The sequence below is a fragment of the Bombina bombina genome, chromosome 2 (assembly GCF_027579735.1).
Source record: "Bombina bombina isolate aBomBom1 chromosome 2, aBomBom1.pri, whole genome shotgun sequence".
Lineage (NCBI taxonomy): Eukaryota > Metazoa > Chordata > Amphibia > Anura > Bombinatoridae > Bombina > Bombina bombina.
This window is the reverse complement of record NC_069500.1, coordinates 601,158,946-601,175,658: the sequence shown is the minus strand read 5'-3', so window position 1 is coordinate 601,175,658 and position 16,713 is coordinate 601,158,946. Positions and strand designations below refer to the sequence as shown.

Sequence of the window (16,713 nt, the reverse complement as noted above, 5' to 3'; positions counted from 1 at the left end):
CCGGGGCCTTTTTTAGTACAATCCTTGTCAGATAGGGTTTATATTCAATGTGGTCTGTATGTTGAATATATGGTGTTTACTTTTGGCGCCATTTTAACTGACGATAATTTCTGCCCAGCTAATAATCGGTCACGGTGATACCTCCATTCTTGTGGAGAAGAGGTTACCGCAATTTGTGTTTAGTTATCCCTTTTGGGTCTGTCTGTGGGTTTTGCAGTGCTGGGAGCTTAATGGTGGCAATCCCTATGCGCACCGCTAGCTCAGCGCCTTGCTCTATATACTTGTTGAGAGCAAGTCCACAGGAAAGGTTCCTGCGCAGATTTCATCTCTGTGTCCTTAGTGATAGTACTCTAAGCCCTTTTCACTTATGGTCTTGGTATCCGGTGGCGGCGGGGTTCATCTTCCCGCTACAGGTTGGTTTGGAGCAATTTCGCCAGCTCCATCGTGAGACCTGGATCGTGCTTTGTGTACTGCTCATAGGTGTGGAACTTTGATAATGTTTATTTTACATGCCTTTGTTGTTTAAGTCCAGTCACTAGAATACAGTTATTTATGATAGCACTGTCTTGTTTCATCCTGTTCTGCCAGATTCCCTGTTGTATGGCGCCATCTTGTGGCAATCAAGGGTATTTTCCCATTTTAATGATTGATATTATGTGTGCAATTTTATTTCATATATTTATTCCCTTAGGGGTATTTTCATTTATGTACATAATTTTCTGTAGCTGTTTACGCCTGTTCCTACAAGGCTTATTCTTACTTTAGGCATTGGGGCTCAATAATATCTTATTGAGGATAATGTCGATGACAATAGGTTTATTATATGCTTCTTTTTATTGGCATGGGCATATTAATGTACAGTGGATATAAAAAGTCTACACACCCCTGTTAAAATGTCAGGTTTCTGTGATGTAAAAAAATGAGACAAAGATATAAATAATTTCAGAACTTTTTCCACCTTTAATGTGACCTATAAACTGTAAATCTCAATTGAAAAACAAACTGAAACTTCTAGGTAGAGGGAAGTAAAAATAAAAAACTTAAATAATATGGTTGCATAAGTGTGCACACTCTCTTATAACTGGGGATGTAGCTGTGTTTAGAGTTGAGCAATCACATTCAAAATCATGTTAAATAGGAGTCAGTACACACCTGTCATCATTTAAAGTGCCTCTGATTAACCCCAAATAAAGTTCAGCTGTTCTAGTAGGTCTTTCCTGACATTTTGTTAGAGGCCTACAGCAGCATTAAAGGAGCTGCAGGAATATCTGGCAACTACTGGCTGTGTGGTGCATGTGACAACAATCGCCCGTATCTTTCATATGTCTGGGCTATGGGGTAGAGTGGCAAGACGGAAGCCTTTTCGTACAAAAAAAAAAAACATCCAAGCCCAGCTAAATTTTGCAAAAACACATCTGAAATCTCCCAAAAGCATATCGCAAAAGGTGTTCTGGTTTGATAAAACCAAGATTAAACTTTTTGGCCATAATTCCAAAAGATATGTTCGGTGCAAAAACAACACTGCATATAACCAAAAGAACACCATGCTTTGGGTCTGTTTTTCTTCAGCTGGAACTGGGGCCTTAGTCAAGGTAGAAGGAATTATGAACAGTTCCAAATACCAGACACAAAACCTTCAGGGTTCTGCTAGAAAGCTGAACATGAAGAGGAACTTCATCTTTCAGCATGACAACGCCCCAAAGCATACATCCAAATCAACAAAGGAATGGCTTCACCAGAAGAAAATTTAAGTTTTGGAATGGCCCAGTCAGAGCCCAGACCTGAATCCAATCGAAAATCTGTGGGGTGATCTTAAGTGGGCTGTGCACAAGAGATGCCCTCACAATCTGACCGATTTGGAGTGTTTTTCCAAAGAAAAGTGGGCAAATCTTGCCAAGTCAAGATGTGCCATGCTGAAAAACTCATACCCAAAAAGATTGAGTGCTGTAATAAAATCAAAGGGTGCTTCAACAAATTATTAATGCACACTCATGCAACAATATTATTTTAGTTTTTTATTTCTACTTCCCTCCACCTAAAATATTTGTTTGTTTTGCAATTGAGTTGTACAGTTTATAGGTCACATTAAAGGTGGAAAAAGTTCTGAAATGATTTATCTTTGTCTCATTTCTTTTTAAAGACACAATGAGTCCACGGATTTCATCCTTACTTGTGGGATATTTGCCTCCTGGTCAGCAGGAGGAGGCAAAGAGCACCACAGCAGAGCTGCTATATATAGCTCCTTCCTTCCCTCCTACTCCAGTCATTTTCTTTGCCTACGTTAGTGATAGGAAGAGGTAAAGTGAGGTGTTAGTTATAGATTCTTCAATCAAGAGTTTATTATTTTAAAGTAGTGCCAGAGAGTGCTGCTTTGTTCTAGGGTGTAGCCGTAGTCCATATCAGTCTCTTTAGTAGAGCTTTTGGTGGCTTTAGAGCAATGGGAACTTGTGGGACATAATTCTCACTGCGCCTCCCATACATTTATGCTGCCCTAACCCTGAAAACCTGAGGGATTTTACTCAGGAATTTCATTTATTTCCAAGTCCATAGGAGGGAGAGGACCTCTTACACCTGGGAACTGCCTTGCTGCCAGGCAGAAGATGAGGTAAGTGCTAACTTCTTTTCTGGGGGAAAGGATCTCAGAGAAAGTGTGGGCACTTTATTTGTTCATCTAACCTCATTACACTGGGTCTCAGTTTCTCCTAGGTTGGTAGGGGAAATTAAGGCAGTTAGGACACAGACACTGGGTTACATAGTGTGGAAGGAAACCCTGCAATATGTGGGCTCTTGAGCATGTGTTTTAATGAGCATACAGTGCTTAAAGGAAACCCTGCAATCAGTAGAGCTATCGGATATAGTTGTTCAGTTTAGGTGGCTGTGTTTTAGTTTGATAACCACAGTGTGGGATAAGATAAACTGTCTTATAACAGCGGTTGGTTTTTATTGTGTACAGTTGCAGGGGTTTTTGGCCTGTGGGTCCCGGTGCATTTATTATAATGCATAATGGCGACCAGGAGTTTCATTTATATTGTATATGTTTTTACAGTGTTCTGGGGTTAGAATGCAGTAACTCCCCCTCCTAAGGTTATGTTAACTACATTTATCGTCAGTGTTTTTTTTTTTTCTTCTTCACTATGTACACCGGTCAGTTGCTCCCGGTGCCTTTACTAAAAGCATAATGGCGACCGGGAGAGGTCTTGGGTATCGCCCACGAGGGGCGGAGCTTGTAAAGGGAGCCAAAGCACTCTCTCCTCCCTCCTATCAGTTCTGTCTATCCACTAGGAGGGGAGGTTGACGCTGTTTAATAATAGTTTTACTCCCTAACACTTCCGGTTTTCAGCAGTCACGGAGGCATTATTGTTTAAATACGTGCGCTTCAGACAGCGCTCTGATAGACAGATTCTCTTATCCAAATCCTGAACTAACGTCTCAGCAGGGTTTAGCTGAGGTGTAGGCAGAATTTTACAGTGCTAACTCTTTTCATACTGAGTTTAACCATGTCTGCCCTTACAATAATAAAGATGAATTTCTTTTTATCATTTAAAGAGACAGTATCTCTAAAGTATATGTTAAATTTTTTCTAACACATGGCTAAATCTTTATTTAGTTACCCTTCTATATGTGAAGCAGGTTACTTAAAGGATTACTTTCTGTTATAATTTTTAAGCTAAACAACTAACATATTAAAGTTAATAAACATTAAATAAATCCTGCTGACCTATATTTTCTCCAAAACGAAGTTTCATAACGTTCTAAAAGTTATATCTTTTATTCGCCGATGATGTCACGTTATCCTCCCCACTATTGTCAGCACTGCGTGTTCAAAATACTTAAACCAATAACTTTGTGTTTAAAGCGCCATTTTAGAACCTAGGTATTGTAAACAGATTGGTACAGAGCAAAGGATACCCACGGAGTGGGTTTGGAAAACAATTAAATTTGCAGATACGATTTCTGATATACGGTAGAGATATGTTAATGAAATGCTATTGATAAAAAGCGTATTTGGGGTAGTTAGTTAGTAACAGGCATAGAAAATATTTACTTACAGTGGCCCTTTAAGGAAGTGTACATTGATTTTACTATCACACATGCAGTGCTCTGCGATTCCTTACAATTTTCATATGGAATTGCTGCACAAGATATTGCTTCTTTAATGTACATGGCGATGTCTATTAACTGCAATGTTAACATACTAATTGGTTTGTTTCTGCAAACACAGAAATAAGAAGTTACTTTTAAAATTTAAAGAGAAAGTAACGTTTTTTTATGTGTCAATTTTTTATAAAAAATTACACTCCTTTTTCTGAACCTTCTCCTTTTAAGGCGTTTGCTGTTTGGGAGTATGTTGTCATTGGTCACTTTATGCCACAAAAGGTTATGACTCCCATGCAGTGCCCTGCGCTTCCTCACACACTCCATCTGGAGTTACTCTGCATTTCATGCATTTTATGTTTTTCCCACGTGGAAGGTAACATTACTAGAGGACTTATTTTCAATCGTTTTAGGCGCTGGATTCTGTAATTGATATTACTAATGGTTCTTCCCTGTTAGAGGAACATACTTCGGCATTATATGAGAGAAAATTCTCAGTCTCAGATGAATAATATATTTTATTTGGTCCTGAGGTTGTTTTTTCTTCCAGTTCCTTAGCTTTAACACCTTAATTTGGTATTTTAGGAGGTTTTAGCTACCCTGGAAGACTCTAACTATACCGGTGTAATCTATCTTAGTGGGCCCAGTAAGTTATAAGGAATGGAAGAAATCGCATTCCCTATATTTAAAGAGAGGTTTCCCATAGCCGACTCGGCTACAGAGGCTGGGCAAACATTACATGGGGTGAATGAGTAGTTCCAGCTTAGCTAAGAGAGCTTCTATATCCTTAGAGAATAGTTGGAAGAAAAGGGATGTACACCAGGGCTTACAATGGCTTCCAGCTGTGTACTTTTCTACCGTCACTAGTGCGACGGCATATTGGTTTGATGAGTTGTCTGATGCTATTAGGTCAGAAACTCTCCTAGATAAAATCGAGGATAGGATAAAGGCTTTCAATTTGGCTGATTCCTTTATTTCATAGGTTTCAGATCACAGAGCCTTATGGTTAGAACCTTGTTATACGGATGTATGCTCCAAGTCTAATTACAAGGGAAGACCTTGTTGGAACCTGGCTTGATGGATATAATATAAGGATCCAATTAGCCTACTGTCGAATCAAAGACAGCCTTTCAGGCTTGGGTTCGAGATGTTCAGAATCCCTAGGCAATGGAAAATAGTGTTCCAAGGATTCAAAGTGGACAGGTTCCTGTTTTCAAGATTATCTGCAGATCACAAAAGGAGAGGCGTTCTTACGCTGCGTAAGAGACATCTCAGACCTGGGTATGATTGGTCCAGTTCCAATGCAGGTACTGGGTCTGGGTTTTTTTTTTAATACGAAATCAGTTTGTGGTTCTCTTGGGAACCTTCAGACCACTTTTAGATCTCAAGAGTCTAAACAAGATTTTCTTAGTGTACCGTCCTTCATGATGGCAACTATTCGTTCCATTTTTCCCTTGATCCAAGAGGGTCAATTTATGATAACTATGGATTTTAAGGACGCATACATTCATGTGCCATTCACAAGTTGTTCATTCCAGTTCATGGCTCTTCTTTTTGGTTTTGCCTCTGAGTTCTCACGGAGGCTCTGGGAGCGCTGTTGGTGGTGCTTCGGTTACGGGGCATTGCAGTGGTGTCCTATCTGGACGACAGTTTTAGTCCAGGCGCCATCCTTACAGCTAGCAAGATTTCACATGGACTTGGTGTTATCCTTCCCGTGGTCTTACGGGTGGAAGGTGAATTTGGAAAAGAGTTCCTTAGTCCCATGTACAAGGTTAAGTTTTTTTGGGAACCATTATAGATTCCATATCAATTAGATTTTTCTGACGGAATGTCAGGAAATCGTAGATTGATACTTGTTTAGTCGGTCAGTCCATTCCTTGGCTTTCAGTGGCTCAGTGCATTGAGGTAACCGGGCTGATGGTGGCGGCAATGAACATCATCCCGTTTGCTCGGTCCCATCTCAGACTGGGGCAGTTAAGCATGCTCAGGCGATGGATCGGAGATTATACGGATTCGTCTCCTCGAATACTACTAGAGCAGGAGACGAGGGATTCTCTTCAATGGTGGTTGTCTCTGGATTATCTCTCCCAGGGAACCTGCTTTCGCAGACTATCTTGGGTATTTGTGTCAACAGACGTCAGCCTTCTAGGGTGGGGAACAGTCTGGGGCTCCCTGCGGGCTCAGGGGGTTTGGACTCCACCAGAGTCTTATATTCTTATAAACATTCTGGAGCTGAGAACGATCTACCATGTTCTTCTGGCCTGGCCTCAATTAGCCTTGGTCCAGTTTATCAGGTTCCAGTCGATCAAAATGACGTCGGTGGCTTTCATCATTCATCAAGGAGGAACAAGGAGTTTCTTAGCGATGACAGAGGTAGCCAAGATTATTCGGTGGGCGGATGCCCATTTTTGCCATCTGTCAGCGATCCATATCCCAGGGGTAGATAACTGGGAGGCGGACTTTTTGAGCAGACAGATTTTTCATCCGGAAATGTTCTTCAACCTGATTCTCAAATGGAGTTGGCCGGAGTTGGATCTCATGGCATCTCATCAGATTGCCAAGCTCCCGAGATATGGGTCGAGGTCCAGGGATCCCCAGGCAGAACTGACAGATGCTCTGGCCGTTCCTTGGTCTTTCAATCTTGCATACCTATTTCCTCCGTTTGATTCGAGCATTGACTCGAGGAAGAATGCAAACAGGAGAGGGCATCAGTGATCCTCATTGCTCCTGTGTGGCTTTGCAGGATTTGGTATGCAGATCTGGTGGAAATGTCATCACTGCCACCTTGGAAACTTCCGTTGAGGAAAGGCCTTCTCATTCAAGAGTCCTTTCTTTACCCAGATCTAGTTTCTCTGAAGCTGACTGCTTTGAGATTGAACGCTTAATTTTATTCAAGCAGGGGTTTTCTGATTTGGTCATAGAGACCTTGATTCAGGCGCGTAAGCCTGTAACTAGAAAGGTTTACCATAAGATATGGCGTATATATTTTTATTGATGTGAATCCAAGAACTACTCATGGAGTGGAGTTAGGATTCCCAGAATTTTCTTTTCTCCAAGAATGATTGGATTAGGGTTTATTGGCAGGTTCCCTAAAGGTTCAGATCTTTGCCTTATCTTTTTTGTTGCACAAACGTCTGGCGGATGTTCCAGATGTTCAATCCTTTTGTCAGGCTTTGGTTAGAATCAGGCCTGTGTTTAAACCAATTACCCCTCCATGGGGTCTGAATTTAGTTCTTAAAGTTCTTCACAGGGTTCCGTTTGAGCCTACGCATTCCTTAGATATAAAGTTATCTTGGAAAGTTTTATTTCTTGTTGCCATTTCTTCAGCTCGAAGAGTGTCTGAACTTTCGGCATTACAATCCAATTCTCTTTCCCTTATTTTCTTTCGGATAAGGTTGTTTTACGTTCTAACCTAGGGTTCCTTCCTAGGGTTGTTTCAAACAGGAATATTAATCAGGAGATTGTTGTTCCTTCCTTGTGTCCTAATCCTTCTTCTCAGAAGGAGAGACTTCCGTGCTTTGAAGTTTTTCTTACAAGCGACTAAAGACTTTCGTCAGTCTTCTTCTCTGTTTGTAGTTTTTTCTGGACAACATAGGGGTCAGAAAGCTACGCTTACCTCTCTTTCTTTTTAGTTGAGGAGTAGTATCCGCTTTGCATATGAGACTGCTGGACAGCAGCCTCCTGAAAGAGTTACGGCTCATTCCACTAGGGCTGTTGCTTCCTCATGAGCATTCCAAAATGAAGCTTCTGTGGAACAGATATGCAAAGTTGCAACTTGGTCCTCTCTTCTCATTTACAAATTTGATACTTTTGCCTCGGCTGAGGCTGTTTTTGGGAGAAAGGTTTTTCAAGCAGTGGTGCCTTCCGTTTAAGGTCCCTGTCTTGTCCCTCCCTTATCATCCGTGTACTCTAGCTTTGGTATTGTATCCCACAAGTAAGGATGAAATCCGTGGACTCATCGTGTCTTTAAAAAGAAAAGGAAATTCATTCTTACCTGATAAATTAGTTTCTTTTTTAGACACGAGTCCACGGCCCGCCCTGTTCTTTGAGACAGGTTATTCATTTTTGTATACTTCAGACACCTCTGCACCTTGGATTTTCCTTTCTCTTCCTAAACTTTGGTCGAATGACTGGAGTGGGAGGGAATGGAGGAGCTATATATAGCAGCTCTGCTGTGGTGCTCTTTGCCGCCTCCTGCTGACCAGGAGGTGAATATCCCACAGGTAAAGAGGAAATCCGTGGACTCATTGTGTCTAAAAAGAAACACATTTATCAGGTAAGCATAAATTTCCTTTTTTTTTTTACATCACAGAAACATGACATTTTAACAGGGGTGTGTAGACTTTTTATATCCACTGTATATTATGGGGAGTGTTCTTCTGTTGTTTCCTGCTGTAACTTAGTCATATAATTCCTCTCATGGTGAGGAGATTTCCTACTTTGGACTGTTCAACATCGTTGTCCTCTGTTAAAATATTTTTTTGCTTAAGTGATTCTTATGAATTAATATTTACGTATAAGTTCTGTTGTATAATGTATTTTCGTATGTCAAATACATATTTTTTGGGGTTACATTTATTTTCTCTAACACAGAGCATATTATAATTTTCCCTATTTTTTTTTTAATTTCTGATTATCAGTTATTCCTTGGTATTGGGCAACATCTTGTGGTGAATCTCTTTCATAGTGAAGAGATTATCAGCTTGGCCTGGTAATTACCCTGATCTAGTCTTGCATCTGGAGCTTTGGGTATCATATGCAGCTGTTGCCATTCCCTCTAAGTTATCCTAGTGAATCTTCAAATTCATACAGGATTATTGTCCTATTTTTATTCTTATTTATTTGTGTACTATTTTCTATCTCCCTCATATTGAAAATATGTATGGTGTATTGTCTTCTAAAACACTTGATGTGCATGTGAACAATATTATATGTTCTCCCTGGTTGGGGAGTTGTACAAGTCTGCCTGGTTTCTACTCAGATTGGTATTGTGTCAATACTGTTTATTTACACATATACACACAGTATTCTATGCTATTATTAGGGAGTAGAATCCGTTAAGGATGTCACATGGATTTTTGAGTTTTTCAAGTCCTGTCCTCCATAGGACTGATTGATCCTAGTCTATCTTCTGTCCTGACGATAGGAAGGACTTTCCTATATGGGTCAGGGCTTAGGGATTCTTCCTACAGCTATGTCTGCTCATTCAATGGATCTGTGATCATTTGGGTCCTTTTTCATCTTATTAGATGGCCACTCGAGAGAATCTCTCTGGGTGGCTCTGTCTGGATCTCTGTCTTAAGTTATGTGCCTTTTTTGAGTCATCCTTAAGATATATGTATACGGATGCCTAACTCTCAGGCTGGAGGACAGTTTGCGGTCCATTAGGAGATCGGGGTTCTTGGCTTCAGAAGGAATCCGTACTCCCTTACATTTTTGGAGTTGAGAATTTCATCCTCCAGGATCGTGACCCCAACTGATTTCTGTCTGTTTTTTTTAATCCGATTTCAAGAGGTTGTCTTCTCTCTGTGGTTTATATTTTCCATCAGGTAGGATCTAGATTTCTTCCATCTGGAAGAAGGTTACATGCTTCCTTCAGGGGGCTGAGTTCCACAATAGCCTCTTTCGACATATGTTTCTGGGAGTGGAGTGGACTCCTCGTCAAGAATTTTTTTCTCAGAAATATGCCTCACATAGGGGTGGTCCAGAGAGAGAATCATGAGTTCTTGTAGCCTCCTTGACGGTTCCATGGGGACCTTCCTCCCAGGGTCTAAGCCTGCATCTGTCGGGAGCGGGTCTCAATCTTATTGCTGCAACCTGGCCTCGCAGGACTTTGTTGGTGGATCTGATGAGGATATCGTCCTTTCCTCCATGGGGATTCCTGCTGAGGGGGGACCTTCTGCTTCAGGATCCGTCCTTCCAAGCATAGATTCTCTGAGGCTGACTGCAGTGAGATTGATCGCCTTGTCTAGACAAGGTTTTTCTGATAGGGGTTTTTTGTTCCCGTGATCCGAGCTCGTTTCTGTATCCCGCTAGATTTTCTTTAAGGTTTGCTGCACATATTTATTGAGATTCAATTTTTGTGGTTTCCTTGGCATAAGGTGAGAGTTCCCCATACTTTGCCTTTTCTCCAGGAGGGTCTGGAGATGGGTTTGTTAATCAGTCTTCTCATGGGTCAGATTACTGCCCTTTTGGTTCTATTGCTTCGTTTGGCCGACTTATCAGATGTTCAGTCTTTTGTTCAGGCCTTGGTTGAATCAGGACTGTGCTAAATTCCTGGTTGCTCCACTTTGGAGTTTTAATCTTGTCCTTTGGGGCTTGCAGCAGGCTCTGTTTGAGCCTATGCATTCTGTTATATTGGATGGTTTTGTTTTTCTTAGCGTTTTCTTCTGCTTGTAGTGTCTCAGAACTTTTGAAGGGGAGATTTGGTGTTGTGGTTAGCTCCACCTCTCCTGAAGCAGAAGGTTGTGGGGTTGAACCCAGGTAAAGCTTCTATTTTCTCCTACAGGTTGTGTTCCTGGTGACAGTTTGTATTGCTGAGCAGAAGTTTTTAGCTCTGCAGTGTTTTTCCGTGCGGATAAGGCGGTCCTTTATTTATTATCGAGTTTGGAAGACTTACATTTCATGGTGTTCTTCTCATAAATTCTCTTGGCATTCCTTTAGAATTCCTAGAATTTTACAGTTTCTTCAGGATGGTTTAGATAAGGGTTTGTCTGCAAGTTCCTTGAAAGGACAAATCTCTGCTCTTTCTGTTCTGTTTCACAGAAAAATTGCTCATCTTCCTGATATTCATTGTTTTGTACAGGCTTTGGTTCGTATTAAGCCTGTTATTAAATCAATCTCTCCTCCCTGGAGTCTTAATTTGGTTTTGAAAGCTTTACAGGAACCTCCGTTTGAGCCTATGCATTCTCTGGACATTAAATTACTTTCTTGGAAAGTATTGTTCCTTTTGGCCATCTCTTCTGCTAGAAGAGTTTCTGAATTATTTGCTCTTTCTTGTGTGAAATTGTTGTCCCTTCATTGTGTCCTAATCCTAAGAATTCTCTGGAGAGATCTTTACATTCTTTGGATGTGGTAAGAGCTTTGAAATATTATGTTGAAGCTACTAAAGATTTCAGAAAGACTTCTAGTCTATTTGTTATATTTTCTGGTTCTAAGAAAGGTCAGAAGGCTTCTGCCATTTCTTTGGCATCTTGGTTAAAGCTTTTGATTCATCACGCTTATTTGGAGTCGAGTAAATCCCCGCTTCAGAGGATTACGGCTCATTCTACTAGGTCAGTTTCTACTTCCTGGGCTTTTAGGAATGAAGCTTCTGTTGATCAGATTTGCAAAGCAGCAACTTGGTCTTCTTTGCATACTTTTTCTAAATTCTACAATTTTTATGTTTTTTCTTCTTCAGAAGCAGTTTTTGGTAGAAAAGTACTTCAGGCAGCTGTTTCAGTTTGATTCTTCTGCTTATAATTTTATTTTTTTTCATTATAAGATTAAAACTTTTGATTTGGGTTGTGGATTAATTTTTCAGCGGAATTGGCTGTCTTTATTTTTATCCCTCCCTCTCTAGTGACTCTTGCGTGGAGTGCCACATCTTGGGTATTTGCTATCCCATACGTCACTCGCTCATGGAAAATTACATGAAAGAAAACATAATTTATGTGAGAATTTACCTGATAAATTCATTTCTTTCATATTGGCAAGAGTCCATGAGACCCACCCTTATTATGTTGGTTATTATTTTTTTGTATAAAGCACAATTATTCCAATTCCTTGTTGATGCTTTCGCTCCTTTCTTATCACCCCACTACTTAGCTATTTGTTAAACTGAATTGTGGGTGTGGTGGGGTGTGTATTTGTAGGCATTTTGAGGTTTGGGAAACTTTGCCCCTCCTGGTAGGAATGTATATCCCATACGTCACTAGATCATGGACTCTTGCCAATATGAAAGAAATGAATTTATCAGGTAAATTCTCACATAAATTATGTTTTTGTCTTTCAGATAGAGCAGACATCCCCAAACTTGGCCCTCCAGAGGTTTTGGAACTACATTTGAGGGCCAAGTTTGAGGATGTCTGAGAGAGAGAATAAAATTTTAAGCAACTTTCCGTTTTACTTATAGTGGCACATTTGCTTCATTCTGTTGGCATCCTTTGTGGAAGGAGCAGTAATGCTTTTCAACAAAGGATACCAAGGTGATGAAGCAAATTATAATAGAAGTAAGATTAAAGTTAAATAAAACTGCATACTCTGAATCATGAACATTTGTTTAAACGTTAGTTTTCAGCTTTACCTAAATTCTCCTTTTAATCAAAATAAATCATTATTAACAGATCAACATGAAAGATCAGCAACATGCAAAGTACATTGAAAATCATATTTCTATGAATGATATGAGAGCATTTGTGTTTGAAAGCCAAGACGATATGGAAGTATTTCTGAAAGAAGTAAGTTTATCTGGACAACACTTTTCGGTTTATTCTACAGTTTGTCACATAAAGTTCACAATTACTCTGTTAGAATATTAACAAGTGAGCACAAAAGTATTGTACTGGTCCTTTTATCACTGTAGTTATCTTCAAAATAATTTTTATTTTTTTATTTTTTTTTTTCGTTTAGATCCGTGACAATCAAAGGTTGAGAGTCAATGCGGTTTGCTCACCATCTGAGTCATTTGCCGAACGAAGGCCTAGCAGATCGATCACAGAGTTACAGTAAGTTTCTATCCCTGACATGGGCATGGTCTGCCAGTCATTTAGGTAACATGCTTTATTGCTAGGGTAATTGTTAGAATACCTGCAAGCTAATCAATGGCAATAATTGGGTAAAATCCACTATTAGCCCTATCTCTGAGATCACTCCTGCTTCACCAGTTCCTATATTATTCTATATAGCTCACACTCCCTTACAGTGTTTAGTCTAAATGGGTTCAGTATTGCAATTTAAACCTTTTTTTCTCTTGTAAGGTGTATCCAGTCCACGGATCATCCATTACTTGTGGGATATTCTCATTCCCAACAGGAAGTTGCAAGAGGACACCCACAGCAGAGCTGTTATATAGCTCCTCCCCTAACTGCCATATCCAGTCATTCTCTTGCAACTCTCAACAAGCATGGAGGTAGTAAGAGAGAGTGGTGAAAAATAGCATAATCCGCTTAGCCTATGAGACTGCTGGACAGCAGCCTCCTGAAAGAATTACAGCTCATTCTACTAGAGCTGTGGCTTCCACTTGGGCCTTTAAAAATGAGGCTTCTGTTGAACAGATTTGCAAGGCGGCGACTTGGTCTTCGCTTCATATCTTTTCAAAATTCTACAAATTTGATACTTTTGCTTCTTCTGAGGCTATTTTTGGGAGAAAGGTTTTACAGGCAGTAGTACCTTCCGTTTAAGTACCTGCCTTGTCCCTCCCTTCATCCGTGTACTTTAGCTTTGGTATTGGTATCCCACAAGTAATGGATGATCCGTGGACTGGATACACCTTACAAGAGAAAACACAATTTATGCTTACCTGATAAATTTATTTCTCTTGTGGTGTATCCAGTCCACGGCCCGCCCTGTCATTTTAAGGCAGGTAATTTTTAAATTTAAACTACAGTCACCACTGCACCTTATGGTTTCTCCTTTCTCGGCTTGTTTTCGGTCGAATGACTGGATATGGCAGTTAGGGAAGGAGCTATATAACAGCTCTGCTGTGGGTATCCTCTTGCAACTTCCTGTTGGGAATGAGAATATCCCACAAGTAATGGATGATCCGTGGACTGGATACACCACAAGAGAAATAAATTTATCAGGTAAGCATAAATTATGTTGTTTTTTTTTTAAATGGTTTCTAAGTGTTTTAAAGTGAGGAAAGCAGTCACCAGTATACCAGTGCTTTTGTATATCCCTAAAGAACCAACCTCCCCCTCCCTTCCATGCTTAAATGACACACAAGCAATTTTGGCATTTTGCTCACTATTGGTTTCACCTTTTATTACCCACTTTCTTGTTAAGTGCACCCATACATATTATACACCATTTTTTCACAGATAAACAGGCCTAGTGAAAGCCTATATGGGTATATAACATAAAAACAAATAGCAATTTAGTATAAAGAAGGGGGACAAAAGGGAATTTATTTTTTTACAGTTTTCCTTCTAAACATTTCTGAAAAACTAGTGTAGCTAAAAAATAATACCACCAAATAGATTAATTATGTTGACCTGCTTTTAGGAATATCCAGTGTGTCTGTTTTCAAGTAATTTTATCTTAAATATAGACCAAAATACTACAAAGATGGTTTAACGCTTACATTTGCTATGCTTGGACTCTAAGCTAAATAGCAGTCACCCAATTCAAAACTGCTACAAAAAAGTATATATTTGTAGATTTTATACACCCTAGGGTTTTTATCTAGAGCGCTAGTTTTCAAACCTATCTTCAGTTCTCCCCAACAGGCCACATTTTCAGGATTACCTTGGATGAGAGCAGGTAAAATAACCATGGTTACTAATCAGCTGATTATTTCACCTGTGCTCTAGCTCAGATATCCTCAAAATGTGGCCTGTTAGTGCGCCTGAGGACAGGTTTGAAAATCAGTGATCTAGAGGTATTTTGACACATTGGGTGCGATCAAATATACGGTGCAGGTTTTGGCGCAAGCGTGGGAACCTGTGCTGCCTGTAATTTCACCTCGCACATTGGGGTATTACATATACTGCGCCGTTAGATGCTAAACTGGTGTAAGTAGGACAAACTGGCGATCTTCCGAAATGTGCGCAAATACACATTTTAGTCGTCACAAGTAACTTACGCCATTATTTTGTCCACGGAAAGTCTCAATAAAGAGTAGTTTTATGCAAATTAGGCTAACACTCGTAAAAATGAATTGGAATTTCATATAAAAATGCGACACGTAATTACGTTATTCAAAATTCATATATAAACCCATGCACAGCCGCCATTTTCTTCAGTGTGTTTGGATGGTTCGTTGAGCTACAGCACACTACACTGGAGTGGAGGATTATTGAGAGTAGAGAGAGGGGCGCAAACAGAGGAGTTGGTTAGGTCGCATTGTTGTTTGATTAAGCTTGTACACTTACACATTTTTACATATTGCACACATTTTGCATACATACATATACAAATACACCACACTTTTTTTTTCTAACACCTCACACATTTTATTTGAATTTTACAGTGTGATAGGCTGAGTGTTTGGTTGTGATTGTGTGTGATTGAACTGGGAGTGAGTGTGAGTGTGTGTAGTGTGATTTAGTGTGAGGATGGCAGGGAGAGGTAGGGCGGAGGGGAGGAGGGGACAGGAGTGGCAGGGAGAGGAGTATTGTAGAGGACAGGAGGAGCAGTGGGGTCCCCGTCAGGGAGTAAGTGGAGAGGGAGAGCTAGAAGGGATGATGGGAGGGAAGATGCCCCAGAGACCAGGCACATTTAGGAGAGGGACAGAGGGTGCACATGGGGACAGAAGGGGGAGGAGGGAGAGGATAGGGAGGAACCCACACCAGGGACATCACAGGGAGCAAGCCATGTGTCCATGGAGGATGAGAGGCTGAGATGTCCCAACTTCTCATTTGATGAAAATGTTGCCCTAGTCCAGGCCATCATGGACAATTACAGTGCCCTCTTTGGGCAGGAAAAGGGCAAAGGCAGTGCCAAATGGCGAAAAATGGCATGGTTGGCGGTAGATGATGCCGTCAACAGTGTGGCCCCGCAGAGGAGGACTGTTGAGGGCCTTAAAAAGCGGTGGAATGACTGCAAGAGGCGGGTGAAAGAAAAGATGGGGCAGGAAGCTATGCACCAGAGGGGAACAGGCGGTGGTCCATCCCTGGACATAGAGTATAACACCTGGCAGGAGATGATACACAGGTCCCTGAGTATCACAGCATTCCGTGGACTTCCAGGGGCTCGTGACTCAGGGGCTGCAACCACAGCACATCATGCTGGTGAGTAACATCCCACACACCAGTATTATATGTATTTGAGATATAACATCCTTTAATATCACACATTCATGTACACAATGAGGAGCATGGCATTTGGCCTACTAACAAAAACATCTACAATTATATTTGACATTAATGCTACTTAACACAATGCAATTCATGATATGAGGTGGAATAGTTAAATACTAACATGTCTCAGAGTAACACAGGCCACAAGCCACATGTAGAGTTATCAGTAAATGGACACTATAGCCATCACAATACTTTTAGCTCAAGAAAGCAGGTTCTGTGCCTACATCAGGCTAAAGTAAATTGTGTGACCATAGTGTCACTTAAAGAACACATTTTTTCCATCATTGACATGTACACATAACTATTGTATGAAACACATACCTGTATACTGCGCATATTAAAATCCCTCGTAGCACAAATCACAATGTGCACATGCATGTTATAGAGTTTGACATGAGAATCAGTATAGGCCCTAGCATGTATCAATGTACATTGTATGCCCACATGGACATATATCTGACTGTACTAATCCCTCTCATCATTTGACTCCTCCACAGAACCTCCTGTCACAAGGATACAAACAGGCATGCTGCCACCACCAGTCACAGGCATGCCGCCACCACCACCACCAGTCTTCAGGCAACCACATGAACAGTATGCTCCCAGGCATGAGCAG

General features: G+C 40.6%; 1 protein-coding gene across 1 annotated transcript in view; it reads left to right on the top strand.

Moving 5' to 3' along the window:
- SMC5 (structural maintenance of chromosomes 5) overlaps window positions 1-16,713 on the top strand; it is a 515,710-nt gene that overhangs the window by 133,035 nt on the left and 365,962 nt on the right. The window contains exons 11-12 of the mRNA XM_053702514.1: window positions 12,420-12,533; window positions 12,706-12,800. Of these exons, the coding sequence (XP_053558489.1) occupies window positions 12,420-12,533; window positions 12,706-12,800 (209 nt within the window). The remainder of the gene's footprint in view (window positions 1-12,419; window positions 12,534-12,705; window positions 12,801-16,713) is intronic.